Source organism: Cucurbita pepo, chromosome LG05 (genome assembly GCF_002806865.2).
Source record: "Cucurbita pepo subsp. pepo cultivar mu-cu-16 chromosome LG05, ASM280686v2, whole genome shotgun sequence".
Taxonomy (NCBI): Eukaryota; Viridiplantae; Streptophyta; class Magnoliopsida; order Cucurbitales; family Cucurbitaceae; genus Cucurbita; species Cucurbita pepo.
In genome coordinates this window covers 8,082,368-8,099,666 of record NC_036642.1, presented here as the reverse complement: position 1 = coordinate 8,099,666, position 17,299 = coordinate 8,082,368, and the positions used below count along the sequence as shown (strand labels likewise).

General features: G+C 36.9%; 3 protein-coding genes across 3 annotated transcripts in view; all 3 read right to left on the bottom strand.

Annotated features, from left to right (window-relative positions):
- Window positions 1–7,206, bottom strand: part of LOC111795369 (probable cadmium/zinc-transporting ATPase HMA1, chloroplastic) — a 15,536-nt gene extending 8,330 nt beyond the window's left edge. Inside the window, 7 exon segments of the mRNA XM_023677751.1 lie at window positions 498–739; window positions 2,250–2,362; window positions 3,535–3,730; window positions 4,351–4,497; window positions 5,599–5,783; window positions 5,865–6,015; window positions 6,516–7,206. Coding sequence (XP_023533519.1) covers window positions 498–739; window positions 2,250–2,362; window positions 3,535–3,730; window positions 4,351–4,497; window positions 5,599–5,783; window positions 5,865–6,015; window positions 6,516–6,989 — 1,508 coding nt within the window. The 5' untranslated portion in view covers window positions 6,990–7,206.
- Window positions 7,207–8,479: 1,273 nt separating this feature from the next.
- Window positions 8,480–10,680, bottom strand: LOC111795901 (UDP-glycosyltransferase 84B2-like). Its single transcript, XM_023678532.1, has 2 exons — window positions 9,615–10,680; window positions 8,480–8,916 (listed from the first exon to the last, which is right to left on the bottom strand). Exons 1-2 carry the CDS (start codon window positions 10,671–10,673, stop codon window positions 8,518–8,520), a joined length of 1,458 nt encoding a protein of 485 aa, XP_023534300.1. The 5' UTR covers window positions 10,674–10,680; the 3' UTR covers window positions 8,480–8,517.
- Window positions 10,681–12,484: 1,804 nt separating this feature from the next.
- LOC111795805 (UDP-glycosyltransferase 84B2-like) lies at window positions 12,485–14,108 on the bottom strand. Its single transcript, XM_023678393.1, has 2 exons — window positions 13,014–14,108; window positions 12,485–12,933 (listed from the first exon to the last, which is right to left on the bottom strand). The coding sequence occupies exons 1-2, from the start codon at window positions 14,100–14,102 to the stop codon at window positions 12,535–12,537; spliced, it is 1,488 nt and encodes a 495-aa protein (XP_023534161.1). The 5' UTR covers window positions 14,103–14,108; the 3' UTR covers window positions 12,485–12,534.
- Window positions 14,109–17,299: the final 3,191 nt, after the last annotated feature.

The window sequence follows — 17,299 nt, the reverse complement described above, 5'->3', positions numbered from 1 at the left end:
GGGGGGGGTTGGGATGTCTGACTAATATTTCTTCATCTCATTTTTTGGTATCTTATAACCACTAGAACACAAGTATAGTTGCACTTCTAAGATCTCCGAAAAGGAGAAATTTCAAGATGTATATTAGTATTAAGCCATTCCATATGTATATCATCAATATTTGGCCAGCTCACTTATCTAATGTTGCACGCAGTACACAAAAATAAAACAAGACAAAGTGGTAAAGTGGCTAAATATAAGTTACAGTCTACAATCGTAGATGAAATTTCCAGCATTTGGTATGCACATTTCAGACGTATCCCAGATCTGGCGATCTGCAGCTGCCACCCCCCAAACCCACTAAAGACTAAACTGATAATATTATGTATATAAAAAAAAATGATAATTTCCAATCAAATCCAGCTAGACCTTTTTCACAGACCTTTTTCAGGTAAAGGAGAAACAAAAAATGTTAAAAAAGGATGACTATAGTCGAGGAAATATTTCTTAAAAAGTACCTTCCTATTGGGTGGGTAGTACCCTTCTCCATTGCAGCTGCTACAGCAAGTGCTTCTTCTTCACAGCAGGGAATGCAACAGGAACCAAAGTCTGATTTGTTTTCTCTGACCTGATGTCCGTAAATTGGTTCAATTGCTTTGAAAATAAGGCTTCCAGTAGTCAACGTCCCAGTTTTATCAAATGCTATAGTGTGACAAGAAGATAAAGCATCTAATACATGGCCACCTTTCAACAATATCCCCTGCATTGAAGTGAAAACAAAAGAGATGATCGTCACAAATGCTTGTAACAAAAGGCTCTCATTTCACCTAACAGAAGAATCTATCTTCAAGAATTATTGGAATTTTGAAAGCAAGAGTTGCATGACAGACTACAAGGCAATAAGTTACTTGGTTGTCTGAGGACAAAAAATGCTCAGAAGTCGGTTGCTGGAGTGAAGTAAGATGAAGTTTACTAAATAAAATTAAATTGCACTTCTACAATACTAGGAAAAAGAACAATTTCATCTGCCACCTAGTTAACACGTCTTAGCTGACAAAAGCGGGCCAAAAAAAATTAAAGGACTAGAAGGAAGGAGAAAAGTAAAATCGGATTTACCACCTGTAGTAATAACCTAGTTCACCATGTTTAACTAGAAGCCCAATCGTAGTCCCAACCAAACAACCTATCGAGTGAAACAAGATCCTAGACTTTCTTGTCCGACAACTCTGGTTCTCAAAGGTTATCAAAGAAGGTGTGGGCCCTACCGTGCCCCCAAGTTGTTAACATTAGCAAAGTTGAGTTTAGAAAGGCAGGTCACAAAAGTGTGTCAAAAAATCATGAAGGCCTAGAGTGAATAGAGGAAGAAAAGGTTACCTTCCTTGATACAACCCAGTCTCACTAGTTTTAACCAAAAACCCATTCTTCGTTTCAATCCAAAACTACATACCAGTGAAACAAGAGCCCACACTTTCTTTGAACATATATTTGATGTTTTGATCCTTTGAAATATCAATCTTTAACGAATGGCTCATGAACATGAAAAAGTTTACAGGATAATGATAGAACCAGTCTAATATTATTGATATTCAAAGAGAAAGAACACTGGCCAAGGGAGAATTCAAGAACTCACTATTCTCTCCAGCCAACATTCACTCAAAAAACAGCTCAAAGAAACATCTCTCTCTCTCTCTCTCTGTCCGCAAGCTAAATACAGCCAAATACTGACTATGCCCATGATAACTTACTCGGACTAACCTTCTAACAAGTTCTCATAGCACTCAATTTCCCTTTACATGATTACCCTCTCCCTTGTACCCCTTTCTTAATTGGAGGCCTATCAGATAATTATTATATTTTTAATCAAAAACATGAAAACTGTCTTTAAAGGGCAACCGTATCAGTTTGAATAAATCAGATTTCATATTCCCTTTTATATGTGAAAGAATCTTTTTGAAAAAAGGAATTAATGTCACAATTTTTTAAATAAAACTGTAAGTGGNGGGGGGGGGGAAGGGGAGAAAAGATTGAAAATCGAGAATATCCTATACCATATGTTCAAGGGTAGATAATCTTTGTTGTAAAAAAAAATGGAACCAAGATATTAAAGTAGTTTGTAGAACACTGGAAATATCAAAAAGCTTATATCATTATTCAGAGAGGCGGAAGGATATTTGTCATCTTATATATTATGGGGCAAAATTTGTTCACTTGACTGCTCAATAAAGTGCAAGTAGTTCAGATCGTTTTATGATCAATTGATTTAGTTATACCTTTCTTGCACAGGAACTAATTGCAATAGCATAAGCCAATGGTGCAACGGCCAAAGCACAAGGTGATGCTGCTACCATGAGGCCTAGAGCTCTGTAAACCGATCCTCTACAAGCTAAAGAATTAAATAGGCATCATACCAGATAGGATAATTTGTAGTCGAAGAAAAATCATCAAATCACAATTGAGAAAAGTAAATAAAGACATGTTAGATAAAGAGGCGAAGAGAGGAATGGAGAACCATAGAAATGTAAGAAATTCACCTAGTGAACTTGTAACAGAACCTACATTAAGGTCAGAAGATCATTACCACAAGCTATAAGTTAGGTTAAGTGAATCTAATTGATATTCTTTGAATAATAATTCAATTAAATAACGCCATCTGAACCACATACTATGACGGAAAGGTCCAAGTAGGAGATGTCACAAACTTGTTGATTTTGAACGAGGGAAAACTGCAGAAATTGAGTTGTTTAAGTTCATTTTTGGATCATATTGAAGCTGATAATAATTTTGTCAAAAGCTGGTATTTATGCTAGGAGGTTCGAAAAAATAAACATATTCAAACTTATAAAAAAATGCTCTTCTTTCTCCCAGCCATAACTAGCCATTCCTTTCCATTCGCAAAGAGCTTTAACGTTGTCCCCAAGCTTAGGAAATTAATCTTTGTTAAGTGGCATACCACTACGATAGACATCAAAGATCGATAATACAGAAAATATCGAAAGATAACTCTTGGACCCTCCCCTCTGTTGAGCATACTCAAGCCTAAGCCAACTAAACTGATGCTATCTTCATCTCATCCACTACTCTTTATAGTCAAATCCTAACTAATTACTAATATCCCCTTACTATTCTAATAGCATTCTACAATTAATTGTTTTATGTAATTATTTTTATTGATATGATACAATACCAAAGATGCCGCGATACCAAAATAACAGATGACCGGGAAGGTTTGCACATGATTGGTCCGTGGGGTAAGGTTGGAACTCCCATGTTCACATCCTAATAGCAATATAAAAAAAAAAAAATCCATTTCTTTCTCATTTTTTTAAAACTTGTCAAATTTGAATCCATAACTAATACTTGTGATCCAATTTATAAACCATATTAGTTTATTTATTTTAATTCTTTTATTTTACATTTTTTTAAAGGAACACTTTGCATACGGAAGGAGTAAATGCAATTTTTAAACCATATAACAACATATGCCTCAGAGGTTCTGGCAATATCATATAGCAATAATTATTGTAGGCATAAATTATTAAAAACTTTGATGATTACCTGATGTACCAATAAATGGCCACTTGAACAACATTGGACCAACAAGCGCAACAGCAATGGACAAAACCACAACTGCTTTGCTATAATGCTCGCCAAATTCATCCAGCCACCTCTGAAGTCTTGGTTTATTCAGTTGTGCCTCTTCAGTCAAGTTCACTATCCGGCTCAACGTCGACTCTTTCCAGGTCTTTGTGGCCTGCATCAAGTTTCAAACTTAACCGGGTGAACTTGCAAATCCAATACAAAAGTCGAATCATTGGGAACTCTCAGATTTCAACCATTGGAAGGAAAAGAGCAACAAATAAATGTAGGCAATCTATCTATCTATAAGCTTCTTTAAAAAAATGTCTTCAAAAATTGAAAAAGCCTTTTGTGATTTCTTCTGAGCATGTAAAAAAACAGTAAAAGATTTCCTTTGTTTAACTGGCAATCAGTTTCAAACCAGTAAGCCGTTTTTATATATATATATATATATATATATATATAATTAATTTAATTTTCATGAGAAAACAGGCAACATATATAAACTTCTTTCAAATATGTTTCAAAAATTGTAAAGGCCTTTGGTGGTTTCTTCTGAGCAGGAAGAGCGGTAAAAGATTTTCATTGTTTAACTGGAAATCAGATTCAAACTAGTAAGCTTTTAATAGTCAAACTGGTTAAGCCGTTAACACACATATCCTTGACCAAGAGATTTAGAGGTTCAAATACTCCTTACTCACACATTGTTGAACTCAACAAGTAAACTTTAAATCTTAAGAAGCAATGTTAAATTGAAGGAATTAAATTACATCTAAGAAAAGGATACAAGCATACCTTAACGATTATCCTACCATCCAAGTTTCTTGCACCACCAGGAACTCTGTCTCCCACCGTAATCTCCAAAGGTTTGATTTCACCTGTTAGGTGCTCAATAGTGACTGTAGCACTACCTTGGAAAACTTCACAGTCTACAGGAACAGACTAGTAAAATACAAGTTTCCATTATGATCATGTCAACACATTGTAACAAAATTTAATAAATTTAGGCACTCAAACTGTGAGAGCAGCTACTCATAGAAATTGTGCATTGGAAAAAAATTATTTCTACAACTTCAAAAGTGCCAACAAGCGAGAAAGTTAAGTCAGAGAGATTTTAGACTTCGCTATTGGTGGGGTTAGTGTCACGATGAGTCAATTCCATGGTAGGCTTGCGAGACTCATCCCAAGGGTGCACCATTATGAGAAGCTCACAAAATATGTATTGTGGTCGAAGTGGCCAATGAGAGTTGGGCGCGCTCCAGTAGCTGAGGGGAGAGTATGCCAAAGCTAATAGTCATGGGACGTCAAGTGAGTCCTAGGCTAAGTCTGACAGTAGGGGCACGAGAGGGTCTAGTGTGGGATAGCCCAACCCCATTGTGCCTTGAGAGATGCAGGCAAGATTATGCCAAAGCTAGTTGTCAAGGTATGTCAAGTGAGTCCTAAGCCATGTCCGACAGTTGGGGAGCATGAAGGTCCAGTGTGGGATAGACTAACCTCGTTGTGCCTCGAGGGATGCACCGCTATGTACCACTCAGAGAATCTGAGTTATGGTCAAAGTGGCTAATGAGAGTTGGGTCGAACTCCACCCAGCATGGATAGCCATTGTGCTCCCAGGGATACCCTCAGCACCATCAAAGGGTAGAATAAACAAATCTTTGATCAGTGTTCGCACAGTCCCATCCCCTTTCTTGATACACCCATACCCATAGTCACTCCACAGTATCAGGATTCGGTCATTGGTATGTTTAACTCCCCTCAAACCAACTACTACCTCAAAAGAATAGTCAAGAGTAGCCTCAATGTCAATCTAAATCAGTATGATCAGCTCCAATGTGCATCTTCTCTCAAAGCAACATCCAATGACAAAGATTACAAGCCATATTATCAGATTTGAGAAATCCCTCTTCCTCAAGCATATTCATAAGCTTGAAAATAAGAACTAAAAAGAAAAATATAGCTTTTGTATCTTGTGAATGCATTGTGCTTAATTCATTTTCTCTAGATAATTGTTCATCGTAATGGCAAAAATTTGAAATCACATACCTCACCAGCACCAACCAATAGATAGGAGTCCACTTGTACATCATGGACAGGCACCTTCTGGTAGGACAAATCTGCAATATTTGGAAGTTTACCCTCATTTGTATCTAAAACAAGGGCAGAATCTGGATAACTTTCCTTCAACTCTTTGACATCAATCATTGCACGACTTATAAAATACTCTTCCGCTACAATCACCATTAAAATTGTCAAGTTAAGGTCGACAACAAGTCTAGGTAATTCAGCTATGCTAGCATTGAGTTTCTTACCAATGTGAGACAAATTAAACATGCCAAGCAATATCCCTCCTTCCAAGGCGTTCCCCATAAAGATGGATGCAAAGGCTGCAAGAGCCATAAGTACATGGATGTTGACTTTTCCTCCACTAATATCAGTTAAAGCATCAAGGGATGAGGAGACCTAACAAGCAATGGCATAAATTAGATATATCACAAGTTTTTATAAAGAAATATCATAATATATAGAGAAACAAAAAGGAAGGTAGGCTATCCCCGGAGAAAGAAAGGTCTTATAGATAAAGAATTTAAAATAGACGCTTGGGGAAAAGAAAAGAAAAGTAAAACTGAGGCTTCATTTCCATCTCCACTCTTTTCTTCAAATATTCAACGATTTCGCTCAAGCCTCATAGTCCTCGTAACAATACTTTCATCTTAAATCATGTGAATCGATTAATTGATATGAACCATCACCAGGTGAACACCCAAATTTTCGAGTTAGAACTGTATCAAATCAACAGTTTATTATACCTTGACAACTCGTAGTAGTTCCAGAATTATAAAAACCACATTAACATCAAGAAGTTTTAAATATAGAAGGGATTCAGGACTAAATTTACAACAATCACATTCATTCAAGCAATTGCAAAAAGAAGAAAATGTTGGAGTGGAAGAGATCCATACCCCGACTAAAGGAAAAGCAATGGCAATGAGAGCATTTTGGCAAGGCTTCACAAATAGTTTCGGCACCAAATAAGGGCAAACAGCAGCAGCAACAAACAAAGCCATTGAGCAGCAACATAATTGCAAATGTTCCCTCAAATAATTCGCCAAGTCCGTCCATCTAATAGCTTTAGCGAATCCAATCAGCGCTCTCTGAGGCCCAGTCAGCTCCGCATCATGATCGCAATGGTGGTGACCATGGTGATGGTGGTGATGATGATTATGAACACGATGGTGTTCCTCGTGATTCGAGTGATCATTTACCGCTGTGGCGCAGAGAACAAGCCGCCGAAGGTGGAGATTGGGAAAATTAGGAACGGAAAACGCAGAAGAAGGGAAAGATGGTTGAAGAGAAGGATTTGAAAACGCAATTCGGCTCCGAGACGGTAACAAGCGGGGTTTGGAGGACGCAATTGGGAAGGAGAGGGTTCCCATATGGTGAAGAGACCAGAAATCTTGCGTTCATGCGCAGTTGAATTCAGTTCATATGGAGAGGGAAACTGAGAGACAGAATTTGATTTCACCAGAGATTGAACTGAATGTCTGTTGAATAAATTTCTGCTTCCAAATTGCGACGATGGCATCACAATGTTGGCATCATAATCTCACTTCCACATGTCCACTTCACCAGGGGACCCCTCCAAATGGGGTGGAGATTCACAATTACGATGCACTCGAGATTATTTTGTCTGAATTAGATAAATATATTTTAGTTATAATTATACATGGATATATTAAAAATTTAATTAATTAATTTTAAGACTCTGATTTTAATATTTAAATTAAAATTACGTTCTAGATTTTTTTATTAATTTTTTTAATTGTTAAAGACGTTGTAATAATAAATTTTTAATTTTTAGAAATTATGTTGGTACTTATTAAATATATTAATTTATTATAATTTTTTTTATTTTATTTAAATTTAGTGATTAATTAGACATCATTAAAAACTTTACTAACTAGACATCATTAATAATTCTAGTAGTTATAAAAATAAAAATAAAAAAATCAAATTTATGTCAGGTTAGTTCCAATTTGATAGGAAGACTCTAGATCTTAGGAGCCTAGGTATGAAGAACTCTAGAACTCTATCTAGATGGTCTCCAGAATCTATTAACCTAGAGCTCTAATACCAATTTGTAACGACCCACTTTTTGAGGGACTCGAGCCATGGACGGTTACTTACTAACGTGGGAAATAAGAAAAATTAGTAAAATTTAAAACATTTCGACACGTTCATGCATTTTGAAATTTGATTAAAATAGTAATGAAAATTTTAGTTTTACAAGGAAACAAGAAGTTTGTGTTCTACAATGAAGTTTAAACCCTTGTTTCCGCACAAAATGATTATGTTATGATGACTGTAACGACTCTAGGTTACTAGAAAATCTAGGGTCGTTACAACATCATCATAACACATCATAATATCATATAAACATACACGACACGTGCAAGGGCAACTGAACACGTGTTATCATACATAAGACAAGTCTTCCAACCGAGTCGATAGTAAGGCCACTTGCACGTGTCATCCTCCCACCCATCTTGATGCTAGTTTAACGCTGCTCTTTGAAATTTAATTATACCTCACGAGTCCAACAATCTTAAATTAGAATTCTATTGTTTGAATTGTCTCACCTAATCTTGCACAAAATAATTCAAAATTACCTATAATAATTTAAACTAACCAACTTAATTGTGCATAAATGATTTAAACTTATTCGTAATAATTTTAATTAAAACCTGCATAAAATAATTTAAACTAATTCCTAATAATATAAATAACGAGGGCATAAATAATTTAAATTTGACTCAAAAGGGCTAAAAGTAGTCAGGGTAACCAAGCGGGATCAACCCAAGCGGGATCAACCGAGATGTCGACCTAGAGTCGTTAGAAAATGTTAAGGGTTTAGGGTTTATGTGGGGGATTTTCTTATTTCGCATAAAAAGAAAAAATGCATGTTCATGCAATCTCAGCGTTTGCATGCACTTCGGCCGTCACATTTTTGCCAACAATGTCAGCTATAAACAGATCAAGATTCCGGTGAGAAGAACCACCGTCCTCCACCGCTCTTTTGCCCGCCTCCATCAGCTCAGCCGCCCTTTTCGCCATTGCCTTCGCGTTCGGGCCGTCGGTCATCTCCCATATGCATCTCTCCACCTCTTTTGAACTAACAATTCCACCATCTCCCTTCCTCATCCTCACACCCATCTTGAAAACATCCGTCAACAATTTGGCATTCGTAGGTTGATCCGTCCACTCCGGAAATGCTATCACTGGAACTCCGGCAACCACCGTCTCTAGCGTTGAGCTCCACCCACAATGAGTTAGGAAGCAACCAACCGCTTTGTGCTTCAGAACCTTGTTAAGAATACACGTACAAAACACTAAATATTCCCTTCATCAGGTCATAATTTATTAGCTCTCATTTCCAAGAAAAAAAAGTTATATTTGGTAATGGTTACCAAACAAAACACTATCATTTCTAAATAAAAAAACAAGATGTTTATCATGAATCACGACTCTCCACGATGGTATGATATTGTCTACTTTGAACATAAGTTCTCATGGCTTTATTTTGGATCACGTGTTTGTTATAAACTCATGATCATTCCCTAAAAAGTTCTTATGACTTTATTTTGGATCACGTGTTTGTTATAAACCCATGATCATTCCGTGTCAACATGAAACTCATTCCCAATAATTCTCAACAATCCTCCCCTAACAAACTACACTGTAAGCCTCTCCTGAGGTTTATGAAGCTCTCGAATAGCCTCCCCTTTCTCTAGAGCTCTCGAACAAAGTACACCCTTTGTTCGACATTTTAATCACTTTTGACTACACCTTCGAGGTTCACAATTCTTTGTTCGATATTTGAGAATTCTATTGACATGGCTAAGTTTAAGGCATGGTTCTGATATCATGTTAGGAAGCTTTGGGCTTCCCAAAAGGCCTCGTACCAATGCAGATGTATTCCCTCACTTATAAAACCATGATCATTCCTTAAATTAGCTAATATGGGACACACTCCCAACAATTCTCAACAATGTTAAACAAACCTGTTCTTGAGGGCACCAATTCACGACGAGCCCTCTCCCACTAGTAGCCTCAAGAAACCCATCCGGTAGTCGAACGGTAGACTCCTTCTCCGGCGACGGTCGCTTTAACACCCAAAGAAATGGCTTCCCACTCATCAACAACCCGTTAGCAATATTGTCAATTTGCTCCTGAGACAAAACAATAAGACTCCCAAACGACACATAAACAACCAACCCTAAATCCTGCCCATCGAGCCATTGCAAGCAAGAATCATCCGCCACCCACATGTCTACGCTCAACCCATAGTCCCTCTCTTCCTTCTCCTCCTCCTCCTTCCCCAATAAAAACGGCGACACCAACGGCCCGATCGGAAAAACCATCGGCCGAACAACCCCGCTCATGGACTCCAAAACCTCCTCCTCCAGCTCGTAAAAGGAATCCCCAAGAATCCACTTCACGTCGCCCAAAAATGTGAAAAAATCAGAGATGAGTTTTTGGAGGCTGGGATGAGCCTTGGGGAGGATGAAGGAAGGGAGGTCGTCGAAGTCGAGTAACGGCAGACCGGGTAATCGGAGAGGCTCGTTCGGGTCTTGTAAAATGGTGAAATCGTCGAGTTTGTTGAAGAAATGGTAATAGATGGAATAGAGGGCACAAGGATGGATCCAAAGCACAACGCAAGGGAGGTTGTTTTGTTTGGCGATGGGTATGAAAAAAGGATTGAATTGGTGGAGAATTATGCACGAGAATTTTGTGCGTTGGGATAATTTGACAATGAGGTCTGATAAGTTTTTGCAGCCTTTGGTTCTTACGACGTCGATCCAATAGTCGTAGTTACTGTGACGGTCGAAGTCGAGGTCGAGTCCGTCCGAGAAGAACTCGAATTGGATTGACGGGTTCGTAGCATCGGGATCGGCGGTTGTAGTGTGTTTGAGCATGCTGTGGCGGGCTGGCTCGGTGGTAGCGATGGTAACGTGAATACCCTTTGTGATAAGGCATTTGGCGAACTTGAGCATGGGGTTTAGATGGCTATGTACGGCTGGTGTGGCCATGAGAACATGGATGTTTTGATGGAGCGCCATTGTTTCTGAAATTCCTATGTTTTGGTTTTTGAAATGGTTAAGGAGAGATGATGAGTTTATATGTTGCTAGATTTTTTTTTTTTTTTTTTTTTTTTTTTTTTTTTTTTTTTTTAAAGAACACTTCAAACTAGAGTGTTTCAAACCATAACACTAAAATTTAAAATTAAAACAAAAACCATTACAAATGAAATAATTTAAATAATGAAATGTAAACGTTCTATTATAACTTAAGACTAGACATTTAAACATTCAACTACCCTATGCACGTACCACCATAGTCTCTATATGCGATGCTGTTGTTATCCGTATATGGGCGCCTTGCCTTTACCTGAAAAATGATATGGCACAGGATTTGAGTATTTTGAAGAATACTCCGTAAGTGATCCTACTATAGGGGTCATGCTAATGCAAACACATGCAATCATGCTCTTGGGACCTTGGAACAAACTTCGAGAGACAAAATCAAGCGTATTTGAGTATAAGATAGAATGTCGACCAAGGCCTTCCAAGTGAGTGGTCTTACTATTGAGATGTTTAGAATTTTGTTTTATGTATGGTGACACGTGCTCGTGGTTCTGCACGTTTCATATGTTTGATACGTGAGATATTTATGATATGATATGTCTGTAATATGAGATAATAGATGATATGATATATTTGATGATATGAGACATGTTATGATGTGACATGTTGAATGATATGACATGTAGAACTATACGTTATATCGAAGATTATGATGTGTTGCATGACATGACATGATAGATGTATGACATGACCGATATGCAACAAAGTGTTTTGATATGATGCACAACTCCCAGATATGTTTTAAAGACTATACAATAAAATGATATGAAGGAAAAATTGAAAGGGTTGTCTTACATGATTTAATTAATGTAAAAATGTTGGGACGTATGCATAATCGTCCGTCACATGCATCGAAATATTTTCTTCTTATGATGAGTACATTATGCAAAGGAAAATGATCGTCATGTTTAACATGATACTACGACGGTCACTACTCCTTCTAGGTGTCCAACGACAGCACCAGAAACGCTAGTCCGACTAGTACAAGGCCTGAGAGGTGTGCGAACTGTCTGGTGGGTCCATATTCGCACGTATGGGCAATGTGTAGAGTAGTAATACACATCCGATGACTCGGTTAGGATAGTCACTTAAGGGAATATGATTCTAAAATGATAGGTCTCATTTATGTTGTATGTCTTTGCATTCCCCCGCCACAACCGAGTTGAACAGTTCTCATAGACGAGTGTGAATGAGGGATTGAGGCTTCTGAACATGACTCGGTTATAGACTTTCTTTTTATGAAATATATTTTTATTACTTTAACATATATATATTATAAATGTATGGACAAGTGCATGCAATTGACTTTGAAAAATGGTAATTTGTTTGAACAATAATGATTAGGAGTAAGCTCTAAAACAAAACAAAACAAAAAGAGCTTTAAATTAACTTTATGATACACAGTTGCACCACGCCACAGAGCTTTATTTAACTGCCTTATTCACAATTTGAAGAACCCACCTGGTTTGTCTTTACCATCCCAAAACGATGCCAATATCGACGACTTCACAATGGACTGTCACTTCTACATGTGATCCATATCTGTTTTTTAGACTCATCCTTATCGACCCTGGACCATTTTACATAAAGCTTCGATATTTATCATTATCAACCCTGGACCATTTTAACTTTCTAAGATTGACTTGACTTGTCCCTCGAAATTTGTAACGTTGACCTACACGGAGGTATTCCACCATGTAAGTTCTTTCAAAAATTTTGAGTTGGCATTTCTTCTTATTCTCATGTGACTATTGTAGATAAAAAAAAATATGCATGTTCATGCCATCTCAAGATTTGCATGCACGTTTGTCGTGTCCTTTTTGCCAACAATGTCAGCTATAAAAAGATCAAGATTCCGATGAGAAGAACCACCGTCCTCCACGGCTCTTTTGCCCGCTTCCATCAGCTCAACCGCCCTTTTTGCCATTGCCGTCGCGTTCGGGCCGTCGGTCATCTCCCATATGCATCTCTCCACCTCTTTTGAACTAACAATTCCCTCATCTCCCTTCCTTATTCTCACACCCATCTTGAAAACATCCGTCAACAATCTAGCATTCGTAGGTTGATCCGCCCACTCCGGAAATGCTATCGCTGGAACCCCGGCAATGACCGTCTCTAGCATTGAGTTCCACCCGCAATGAGTTATGAAGCAACCCACTGCTTTGTGCTTCAGAACCTAAGTACAAAAGAACATGACTTTCCATAACACATCATTGGTTGCCAAACACACTAACAAAAAGAAGATGTTAAACAAACCTTTTCTTGAGAGCACCAATTGACGACCATCCCCCTCCGGCCAGCAGCCTGAAGAAAGCCATCCGGCAGCCGAACAGTACCATCGGTAGACTCCTTGTCCGAGGAGGGCCGTTTGAACACCCAAAGAAATGGCTTGCCACTCATCAACAACCCATTAGCAACATTGTCCATTTGGTCCTGAGACAAAACAACAACACTCCCAAAGGACACATAAACAACCGACCCTAAATCCTGCCCATCGAGCCATTGCAAGCAAGAATCATCCGCCTTCCACATGTCTACGCTCACCCCAAAGTCCCTCTCTTCCTCCTTCTCCTTCCCAAATAAAAACGGCGACACCAATGGACCGATAGGATAAAGCATCGGCCGAACAACCCCGCGTATGGACTCGACAACCTCCTCCTCCAGCTCGTAAAAGGAATTCCCCAAGACCCACTTCACATCGCCCAAAAAGGCGAAAAAATCAGAGAGGACCTTTTGGATGGCGAGGTGAGCGTTGGGGAAGATGAAGGTAGGGATGTCGTCGAAGTTGAGTAACGGCATACCGGGTAATTGGAGAGTCTCGTTCGAGTTTTGTAAAATGGCGAAATCGTTGAGTTTGTTGAAGAAATGGTAATAGATAGAGTAGAGAGCACATGGCTGGATCCAAAGCGCGACGCAAGGGAGGTTGTTTTCTTTTGCGACCGGTATGAACCAAGGCACAAATTGGTGGACGATTAGGCACGAGAATTTTGTGCGTTCGGATAATTTCGTCACGAGATTTGAAAAGTTTTTTCTGCCTTCGGTTTCTAGTGTTTCGACCCAATAGTCATAGTTACTTTGACGGTTGAAGTCGACGTCGAGTCCGTCCGAGAAGAACTCGAGTTTGATTGATGGCATGGTGGCATCGGCATCGGCATCGGCATCGTCGTTAGTGGCTGGTGCTGTTGTAGTGTGTTTGAAAATGTTGTGTCGGGCTAGCTCGGTGGTGGCAATGGTAACATGAATGCCCTTTGTGACGAGGATTTTAGCGAACTTAAGCATAGGGTTTAGATGGCCTTGTAAGGCAAGTGTGGTCATGAGAACATGGATGTTTTGATGGAGCACCATTGTTTATCAAACTTCTATGTTTTTGGTTGGAAAAGGTTAAGTGGAGATGGTGAGTTTATATATTGCTACCCATTGTTTTCTTCTTTTTTTTAGACAAAACATTGTCAGATGATGATGTAAGCCACTTGTTGTAATGGATGATGTAAGCTACTTTTACGCCTATTGAATAATCAACATATTTATAGGCTTTCATCGTATTCAATCCTAGTAACGTACTACTACTACGAATTTTTCTCTAAGCTTTACAAAGTTCAGGTTAAGATCTATAGCNATTGAATAATCAACATATTTATAGGCTTTCATCGTATTCAATCCTAGTAACGTACTACTACTACGAGTTTTTCTCTAAGCTTTACAAAGTTCAGGTTAAGATCTATAGCTATCTAAACTTCTAGGGAGGTCTCGAAGTTCTAAGTTATTCTCTTGCTTATCATAGATATAATCAGAGTTAGAAGTTGTTCACCGAGTTTTCGTGTCACAGATTATATCTCATCTCTAAGTAAACTATTTTTTCTGTTCTTTAGACTTAGTCAGCTTGCATTACTACAGTAATAAATGATGGGTATTGTCGGTTCATACTGACCTCATCATATGTAACGATCCTAAATTTTTCTATTTAATCTAAGACCATTACTATACTTTTAATTTTACATTTAATGCATAATTACGTTAATGAGGTGTGAGGACCCTAAATTTCCTTATTTAACCTAAGGGTATTACTGGACATTTAACTTTATATTTAATGCAGAATTTCTGACAAACTCTAGATTTCCCTATATAATCTAAGGGTATTACTATACATTTAGGTTTACATTTAATGCAGAATTGCTCTAATGAGTTGTGACGACCCTAAATTTCCTTATTTAACCTAAGACTATTACTATACATTTAATGCGGAAGGGGTGACAACCCTAAATTTCCTTATTTAACCTAAGATTATTACTATACATTTAATGCGGAAGGTGTGACAACCCTAAATTTCCTTATTTAACCTAAGAATATTACTATACATTAATGCGGAAGGTGTGACAACCCTAAATTTCCTTATTTAACCTAAGACTATTACTGTACATTCAATGCGGAATTACTTTAATGAGTTGTGACGACCCTAAATTTTCCTATTTAATCTAAAGGTATTACTGTACATTTAGCTTTACATTTAATGCGGAATTACTTTAATGAGTTGTGACAACCCTAAATTTCCTTATTTAACCTAAGATTATTACTGTACATTTAATGCGGAATTACTTTAATGATTGTGACGACCCTAAACTTCCCTATTTAACCTAAGGGTATTACTGTACATTTAGTTTTACATTTAATGTAGAATTACCTTGAGTTGTGACGACCCTAAATTTTCTTATTTAACCTAAGACTATTACTGTACATTTAATGCAGAATTACTTTTAATGAGTTGTGATGACCATAAATTTCTCTATTTAACCTAAGGTTATTACTATGCATCTAACTTTACATTTAATGCATAATTAACTCTTTACAATTTCAACATTAACCTATATTTTATTAAATGCAATTACAACTAATTGGGTGCAGGTAAGCGACCCCCTCTCGGGGCTATGCAACACTGACGATAGCTCCTCGTATGCATCCTACCTTATACTAACCTACTACATTTAGTATAGGCTAGTATATGTTGCATTGTATTTGCATTAATAGTATATGCGACATTGATAATAGCTATCGGGACTATGCATCACCGACGATAGCTCCTCCTAACTCCTCGTATGCATCCTACACTATCGTTGGTGCTGCATAGCGCCGATAGAAAAGAAAAAAAAAATTGATTTTGAACTTTAAACCATTCAAAATAAAAATCAAGTATATTTTATATTAAACAAGATTAGGAAAAAAAAATCTACTTAAGAATTTCCTAATATTATATTTTATAAAGAAAAATATAATATAATATTCAACATAATTAAAAAAAAAAATTAATTTCAATATTGTTTCTAAAGAAAACCAGAGTCGTTACTATGTACATGATATAACTTTTTACATTGAACACCTTCCTTTAAAACAGTTTCTTAAGATAATGTCATGGACTTACATATTTAAGGAAAAGATCTTAAAACAATACAGAAAAACAATTAAAATAAACATATTTAAAAGTAAAACAACAAGTACTAACCTAAGATTTAAGAAATAAATGCGACTACCCTATGCATGTGTCATGGTAAGTTGTGATGTCACCGTCAACCGTGCAAGGGTATCTTGCCTTTATCTGAAATATAGAAGTAGCACGTGGCTTGAGTATTTTAAGAAATACTCCGTAAGTGACTTCACTATTGGGGTTGGGGAATGCAAAAACATGCGACATGAATGAGACCTATCATTTTAGAACCATATTTCCTTAGGTGACTATCCTAACCAAGTCATCGGATGTGTATTTACTACTCTACTCACTACCCATACATGTGAATATGGACCCACTAGGCATTTCACATAGCTCCTGAGCCTCCTACACAGCCTATACATACGAACATGGACCTATCAGGCAGTTTACACACTTCCTCGACCTCCTAGGCCTAGTATAAGGCAAGAATTTCCTTACTCAATTTTCTAACCTATTTTTATATATCAAAATTATATACAAAACATGGAATATATTAGTTAATTAGAAAAATATTTTAGAAAACGATCATGATTATCGTATGGTGAATTTTAATCTAAATGACATTTTTACGCGAATCAATTAATTTAAAACGAATATAACATTTATAATTAAATTAATATGAAGGCAAATTAACTGATATATTTAATTTTCATTTTTTTTTTAATTTTTATGGAAAGAATTTGAAAACTCTATTTTATTTTTATTTTTTTACTGCTTAAAATTTACACTACCTTTTTAATAAATATGAGTTACCATTTCTAAGGGTAACGTGTGCACTACCTTTTAAAAAAAATGTGAGCTGTATTGTCATTTAAAAAAATGCAATTTTTTATTTTACAAAAATATGTAATAGTTTTAGAAAAGTATATGGTTATTGGAAAATATATGCTAAATTTAATGCTAAAACAATTAATTTCTAAACTTATATCAAATATGTAAGGAAATTAAAATATTTACTATACAAGATTTTAATTCAAAATAAACTTAAGGATAGATTAAATATTTGTTTGATTTTATTCTAAACATCTTTTTGGTTGTGGAATTTTCACAAGGAACTTCCTCT